Source organism: Callorhinus ursinus, unplaced genomic scaffold, assembly GCF_003265705.2.
Source record: "Callorhinus ursinus isolate GAN/ISIS: 27379988/994484 unplaced genomic scaffold, GSC_fseal_2.0 scaffold66, whole genome shotgun sequence".
NCBI classification, from domain to species: domain Eukaryota; kingdom Metazoa; phylum Chordata; class Mammalia; order Carnivora; family Otariidae; genus Callorhinus; species Callorhinus ursinus.
The window spans coordinates 4,647,021-4,655,288 of NW_027397128.1; the positions used below are offsets into that span (position 1 = coordinate 4,647,021).

The 8,268-nt window shown below is 44.6% G+C and overlaps 1 protein-coding gene across 3 annotated transcripts in view; it reads right to left on the reverse strand.

Moving 5' to 3' along the window:
- Positions 1-6,956, reverse strand: part of OPHN1 (oligophrenin 1) — a 498,955-nt gene extending 491,999 nt beyond the window's left edge. For 2 of the 3 annotated variants that reach the window (XM_073885819.1, XM_025860816.2), the window contains exons 1-2: positions 6,629-6,956; positions 5,931-6,101 (exon numbers count right to left, since the gene is read on the reverse strand). In XM_073885819.1, the coding sequence (XP_073741920.1) occupies positions 5,931-6,084 (154 nt within the window). In that variant the 5' untranslated portion in view covers positions 6,085-6,101; positions 6,629-6,956. Of the gene's footprint in view, positions 1-5,930; positions 6,102-6,231; positions 6,596-6,628 lie in introns of those variants that run through there. The other variant, XM_073885818.1, reaches the window with a different exon arrangement.
- Positions 6,957-8,268: the final 1,312 nt, after the last annotated feature.

The window sequence follows — 8,268 nt, forward strand, 5'->3', positions numbered from 1 at the left end:
CAAAACTCTAATTTTACAAATGGGAAAACTCGGGCTCACAAAGCTAACGACTCATTCAATGTCACACAGCAAGCTAGTGACAGAGTTGGAACTAGCAACCAGGTTCCCATTGATATTCAAGATCAAATTTGCCTCACAGAAGGAATCAATCCGTCCTTCCAAGAAAACACTTACCAGACAGGTGCCCCAGTTGCCAAAGCAAGAGGTGAACAGATACCCCAAAAGGTCACCTTAATGTAAATATCTAAAACTCTTGTCTTTAAAAAAGTATAGAATAGGGGCACCTGGGTGGCTCAGTCGTTAAGCGTCTGCCTTCGGCTCAGGTCATAATCCCAGGGTTCTGGGATCGAGCCCCGCATCGGGCTCCCTGCTCCGCAGAAGCCTGCTTCTCCCTCGCCCACTCCCCCTGCTTGTGTTCCCTCTCTCGCTGTGTCTCTCTCTGTCAAATAAATAAAATCTTTAGGAAAAAAAAGGATAGAATATAAGAAAGTGGCATTTTTAAAGAATTTAAGACTGGGTTATAAAAGCTATACAAATTATATGATTTCTACTTTATCAACTTCATGTACATTTTTAGTACAGAATGCATCTTTTATATTTTTATTTTTTTAATGTTTTTAAGTTTATTTATGTAAGTAATCTGTACACCTAACATGGGGCTCAAACTCATGACCCCAAGATTGAGAGCCGCATGCTCTACTAAGCCAGCCAGGCACCCCTCTTTTGTATTCTTTTAAAACAAAGGTTTTCATTAGTCCCAGACAACCTATGTATGTGTGACTATACATGTATATGTATAGGCTTAGTGATATAATTCTTTTTTCCTGACATCTGCTTTATATATACAAACATACATAATGTATGTTATCCTTGGTTTTTGAAAGACTAAAATTTTTGTTTAAATGTTTCTATTTAACTAAATACTGACATGTACACTAAAATAATGTGAAAATTTATGTAGGCATAAATTAAGTTCCTATAATTGGGTTAGTCATTTCTTTCCCAAATGAGTAAACTACAATATGCAATACAAAAAAAAAAAAAAAGCCATGGAATGTTAGAGCTGAAAGTGAGCTTACAGATCTCCTGCCCAGCCCCTACCTTTATAAAGCTGCAGCCCTGGGACCCCAACAAAATGACTTACAAAGGTCACAGATCCCATTAGTAACAGAACCATACCCAGGTATCTAATCGTTATGTCTAGGGATTGTTCCCCATTATACTATCATTCTGTCTCTGCTCATATGGAAACAGTGCCCTGTAGTGCTTCCCCAGAGAAATCTCGATCTGAAGACTGTTGCCTTTCATTTCCCTAGCACATAAGCATTCAAGACTCATAGACTAATAGAGTTAGATCATCTAGCTCAGGAGTTGCAACCTGATTAAATATAGGCTCTGAATGTATTTTATTTAGTTAGCACATTAAAAAAAAAAAAGAAGGCCATTTGAATGGGGTGAGGCTGCTATATTTTGCCCCAATCTCTCCAGCCCTATTAACCCATTTCCAACAGCTTTATACTTTTCTGTTTTCTCCTTGGTCTCTGACAGCACTTGAGCCTGTGATCCCTGAATCCGGATCAGGCATAATTAATAGCACACCAAAGGAAACCTAGTTGATGGAAATGTGAAATATGGCATTATATTCTACCATTAGCTATTTTCATTGCCTCGCCAATAAAAATCCATTTCGGTTTTTTTAGGTTGACTAATTATATCAGAGGTCTGCCAACTACTACCAGACAGACAAACCCAACTTGCTGCCTATTTTGGCATGCCTCCCTCCCCTAGCTGAGGTGAGAATGGTTTTTATGTTTTTAAACAGTTGAAAAATTCTAAAGCAGAAGAATATTTTGTGACATATGAAAAATTTTTTAAAGATTTTATTTATTTATTTGACAGAGAGAGACACAGTGAGAGAGGAAACACAAGCAGGGGGAGTGGGAGAGGGAGAAGCAGGCCCCCGGCCGAGCAGGGAACCCGATGTGGGGCTCGATCCCAGGACCCTAGGATCATGACCTGAGCCGAAGGCAGTTGCCACCATGCCTCTCTCCTAACGAAAAACATTTTTAATATTCCCTCTATCTATGAAGAAAAATCTGAAGTATTTAACAGCTCCCTGCACAATTAAGGCCTCAACCTTCCAGTCCAACCTCATCTCCCAAAATGTCCTTCCTGCAACCTATCCATTGCAGATAACTTGAATTACCTGCTGTCCCTTTACATCTTCTAGGTCATTCCTACTACATGAAATGCCTCGTCCCGAATACAGTGCAACACAGTAAAGTAAGCAGGGCCTTTAGAGTCAGGTCTGGGTTCTAATTCACACTCTCGCCCTTATTTGTTGAGAAAGTTACTCAGCACCTCTGAACTTCAGTTTTCTCATCTATACGGTGGGAACAATCCTTACCTCATAAGGCTGTTACAATATTTTAATGCCTGGCACTGGGAACAGTTAACAAGCAGTAAGTATGATTTCTGTCAAATACAATGCTATTTCCTCCTTTCCTTTTCCTTGCCTTCCCACCAAGAAATGAGCTCTCCTGCTGGTGTCATGTACCCTGATATCCACCCGTTTCATTCTTATGGCTCTGATCCATATCTACTGCCTTACATGATAGTGATCTCTACCCATGTCTTTTCTCTCCTACTAATCTAGGAACTCTCTGATGGCAGGATCCATGTATGACTAAGCCTGCCACATCTGTGACAGCCCTGAGGACAGTGGCTTGATTATAGTATGTGTACAAGTATTTACTGAATGAATGGTATGTGTTCACTGAACTATATATATCATTTATTAGGTGTATCATGTTGCCTTGTGATATAAGCAGGAGCCACGTCACTTCTTCTGAATAATTCCTAGCCTGAGTGCCTAGAAAATATTCAAACACCACCAGGGACCAAAACTGCCAACATAAAAACAAAGGACAAACAGAAAAGCAGGCAATATGTTCACCTTTCAGAGTCATGGTGTTTTTATTTTCCACTAGTTTAAATTATAAGCATCATCTTGTACCCCAACGATTATAAATAAATCACATTTAAAGGGGGGAAATCAACTACTTCCCCAAGGGAGACATGTTGAGTATTGTTCATAACATCAATTACCTCTGAGTACAGATGTAAGTAAATCTAAACACTCAAAAGGGACCTATGTTTAATGACTAAATCATGACACAAAGTTGTGACTTAAACCTTATCTGGAGCTCCGTACAAAATCAGACACAAGCAGGATAAATGTAGAAATCCAGTTCCACCTAGGCTAGCAACCTTTAGAAAAACTGCAGCTAGTTTTTGCAGCACAATGCACCAAGTTTCATTGGTTCCTAGAAACACTAGCCATTTGATTTGCTAGTCAATTTAGTGAGGTAAATGGAAAGGTGTCAGTCATTCTTTCTGATGTTAATGCCAGGCGCCAAATGCCAAAATGAATCCCCACACATGAATACAAAATTAATCGCTGAGACATGCCAATGTAGGGAGTGACATTTTCCAATAAGATGACAGCAAAAATTATGTTTCCAACTACTTCTGTTTATTCATTTCCCTTCAGAAACCTACTGAAAAATACACACTCACCAGCAGATACATTATTAGCCTAAAGGCATATTATCAACAACTTTCTATGTTTAGCTGTTTCCATTCAAAAAGCACTTTCATAATCCATTAACTCCTTTGCGTCTCACAACAACCCTGTGAGGTGGGTATAATCACCCCTATTTAACAGATGAAGTCAGCAATCTGCGCCATCTTATCCCAAGATGGCGAAGCCACGTCTTCTAACTCCAGTTCCAGCGTTCTCTTTTCCTGTTTCCTCCACACAAAGAAAAAGCATACCTTTGCTTTGCTTCCCAATTTACTCTCAAAAAGCTAGCACACTGTGAGGAAGTAGAGTGGGAGTATAAACATTACTGTGGTCAAGACAGTGGGAAACATCCCGCCTTTGCCTCTATCTAATCATGTTTTTAGAATCATGCAACTCAAAGGAAAGAAATGGAGTGTGGGTTAGCTGCTGGGTTTTATTTCCTCCCTGCCCTATTTTGGCTTTCTATGTATATTCGGAAACAGAAAACCACCCTGAATATCAAGAAACCCCACGGGCCAAATTATTTCTTGGATCTTCCACCCATCTGCAAAGGTTTAGGCCTGCTTAACTGTTGACTCTTACCAGCCTCAGTCTCAGAGAAGAAGGAAAGAGTAAGAACCACTACTTGCCCCTAGCGTACAAAAATCTGTCCTTCCTCAAATGTTAATGTTAATCTTAATCTCTCTGTATCTGGTCACTTTTTAGCACAAACAATTTCAGCTTACCATACACTTCACAAAACCATTCCCTTCCTGGGGCTTATGATGAGCTACATTTGACTGTAGATACTACACCAAGCAGTTTATCATAATAAGTAAAAATTTTAAAAAATCCAAACATTCTCCCCTTTTCCTTTCAATGAACCCTCAATCTTTCTAACTACTTTTGTGGCATAGCCTGCATATCTTTAACCCCTCAATGAATTCTATTAAGCGGCAACACACCCCAAAGCCTAGCCTATACGCCTCTAAGGATCAGCATTTCAAATACCCCATCTTTAAGGTGCTTCCAAGAGTGTGCTCTTGTTTAGACCACAATACGACAAAAAAATTAAATAATCAAACTCAATCAAATGACCAGCAGGAACTTGGGCAATTGATATACTCTCACCAAAGTGGGCAGACAACACTGGCAGTGAAAGCACAGATTCCCAGGAGCAAATCAAAAGAGCTGCACAAAAATACCAGCTGGTAGCTGTTACCACCGCACCCCCAAGCCTTTCTCCCTGCTCTTCATCGGTTCCATCTGCCTTGAGAAGGTCCCCACGCTGGACTCTGGACACAGTTTTTCAGGGATAAACCCATTCAGAACACAGTTATAAGCAGACGGGACATATTTACCAGTGACTCTGACCAGTGACTTTACTTTTTGCAACCACTTTTCAGCCAAGAAGAGAAAAAATTATCACTCCACCCAATTGCTATCCTCCATTCTTCTGGGTATATATACTTTGGCACAAAGGGCTGGCTTGCCTGCACTCTTGTTGGGAATATTTATTATTCTTTCTCTTACTCCAAGCCTTCTGCCAACTAGCAGAAATAAAAACTCCACACAGTGGGGAAGGGGGGGTAGGGTCCCACAGCTGCCAGCTGTGACCACTGGGAAAGCCAAGCTAGATGAGGTTCCTTCAGACCACTGGCCCTGAAGTATGCTCCCTGGGGGTTGGGCTCCTTATGCCAGGTACCAGGTAGGTCTCAGTTTCACCCCCAAGCAGAATTCAGTGGCACGTGAGGCCATCCAATAATTCTGGGCTTAGACCGACTCTGACCAAAACCATAGCTCAGGACCTTAAAGGAAAAAAGTCACTGGGGCAAAGGTGCTTTCCTTAGAAAACAGGTTGATACAGAGATTTTTTTTTTTTTTTTTTTTTTTTTTTTTTTTTACTGCCCCGACCCTCATCCGTTAGCAACCAGAAGCCAGGACAAAACCATTACTCAACCTGCCGGCTTCAAATCTCTCTTCTTTAGGAGGTGCTAGGGCAAGTTCCTTGGTCAGCTTGAATGTCTCCTTACCCAAGCCATGAGTACTAAACATGTCCAACAGTACAGGCAAATGGTCCCTTCAGAACACCAATCTGCCAAGTAAGGATAGGGGCAGAGCAAGGGGGTCCTTGGCACAGGTACAGATCAAGTCTTACAAAGTCAAGGCCACTAAAGTTCTAGTTATAGCCACCACCTTCCACTTCAACTGACGCCGCTTCCTAAGTGTTCGGAAACCCACTCGCCTCAGAGAACTGGATTGGGAAGCACCGTGAATCCTCCCTTTCCCCTGCGGTGTGGAAGAGCTGAAAGGCCAGAGCCACTAGCTCAGGGAAACAGCTCATCCATCGAAACCTTCCACTTACTTCTCATTGCGCTGATAAGCGCGTTGCCATCTTTGATCACGTCCTTAATGAATTTATTGGTTCTCTCCAGCTCCTGCTCGTAACACTTGAGCCTCTCGCGGAAATCGGGGCTGTCCAGGTAGCAGTCGCTGAACTCCAGAGGGGGATGCCCCATGGTTCTGATGGCGAGGGCTGAAAGGAGAGAGGAAAGACACAAAGACCAAGAGCATCAGCGGCACAGCAGGGGGGAGCAGATGGGAGGAACTGAGCGCGGGACCCGCCTGGGAAACTCGTAGCCTCCCTCCCTTTGGAGGACAGGTACCTGTTCCGTGGAGATTCCTGGGCAAAGCTGGCTGGTCTGTGCCAGAAGCGGGCGGCCGGCAATTGCTTCAGGTGACACAGAAAGCTAACTAACGCAGTCCGACCCCGGAGGGGTTCTGCCTAGCAAGCAGCATGCCCCCAAGGCATTGCCTCCCCTGACAGGCAGCCCAGCCTGCCTCCGGAGACCAGCGGGAGTCCTTCCTGAGCAACTGCAAACGTGACACTTCGGCCCGCCCAGGGTGGAGGCTGGGGTGGGCGCTGGGACGGGAAGCCTCCTCTCCTCGCTCCTCGTTCCCGAGCTAGCTGAAGATTTCCTTTGCCGAACTCCGCGGGCAACCCTGATTGCACTATCCCCTCCCCCTTCTTAAAGCCAGAGCTGCCGCCCCGCCCCAGCGAACCTTTGTGCGGAGCCCCAGCCCTCGGGCTCCTTCTTCGGCTGTCTTCCTCGCACCCTGGGATTGCGTGACCAGAGTGTTCTCGCTCCCAAGAGTTCTTCCTGGTCCAAGGGAGCCGGCCTGCTGTCCTGTTAGGCGTCGGAGGGGTTAAGCCCCGGCGGCAATTGAAACGTAGCCTTCCTCCCGAGACACCCGAGAGGGAAGAGGAGGGCGATATCGCTACGCACAATAGCTGCGGTAGCCTGGCGCTTGCCTACGGAAACTGGGGAGCAGTCGGCGCCCTAGGACTCCTGCTGGAAAGCGTGGCGGCCTGGGAGATGTAGTCTTTCCGTTTCTCGCCCCATGACTCCTCCCTGCGATCTCCCCACCACCCAGCCAGGGCGGAGGCTCTCCTAGCAAGACTTTCCCAGCCTGCCCCAGGCTCGCTCCCCAGGCCCAGCCTCGAGGGGCAGGTGCGCCACGCTGGAGCCTAAGAGGAAAAGTTTCCGAAACGAGCGAGAGAACCGGGGAGGCGTCGGTTGTGGGAGGCTATCTCTCACTTCCCATTACTTGGCTTTTTTTTTTTTTCCTTACTCTCTTTCCAGCTAACCTCTGAGGGAGCAACTTCCTTTTCCCTTCCCTTGCCCATTTCTCCTGATCCTAGTGTTCTAATTCCCATGGGCCCTCGACCTGGACAACCTCAAGGGTTGACTCCTACTCTAGGATCTCAGTGTTAGGCTCAGAACCCCCTGCCGAGGCCATAATTAGGAGTTCACTTTTTCCTGACTAGGACCTCAGAGTATGGTTTTTGTGATTCAATTCACTGCATAGGTTGTTCATTAAAGCACATGATTTTCCATGTGTAAGTGGAAAACCTAAGAAGAAGATGTTATAAATTGTCTTGCAGCTTGGCTAAGAGACCTCTTGTTCATTGTCCAAGGTAGGAGAACTGGGGCTACTCTTACAGGTGGATGCCTTGAGATTAAGAGCAGCTTCGCGGTGGAAAATCGTGTGTCCGTGGGCAAAAGGATCCATTTTTATTGTGGAGAAGTGTTTAGATTACGTTGCCTTGTGAAGAAAGCCAAGAAAAGCCAGAACTGAAGGGAGTTGTAAATAGGGTAATAATGGCTAACCCACCTGTATGGGTGTCCTATTTCTGCTGTAAAAAATTACCACAAACTTGGTGACTTAAAACAACATGAATTTATTATCTTAAGAGTTCTGGAAGTCAGAAATCAGAAATGGACCTCACTGGGTCAAAACCAAGATGTCAGAAGGCTGTGTTCTTTTCTGGAGGCTCCAGGGGAGAATCCACTTCCTTGCCTTTTCCAGTTTATAAAAGCTATCCACATCCCTTGCTTCATAGCCCTCTTCCTTCCTCTTCAAAGCCAGTAATGCCTGATCAAGTCTTTCTCCCACTGCATTGCTCTGACTCTGACTTTCCTGCCCGCTTTCGCTCATAAGAACCCACCAAATAACTCAGGATAATCTCCCCGTCTGAAGAGCCTTAACTTAATCACAGCTGCGATTATTTTGTTTGTCACATAAAGTAATATATTCACAGGTTCCAGGGATTAGGACATGGACATATTTGGGGGCAACATTCTTCCACCTTCCACACAACCTATAATTCTTTAAACCCATTTCACTAACCCTCAAAACAA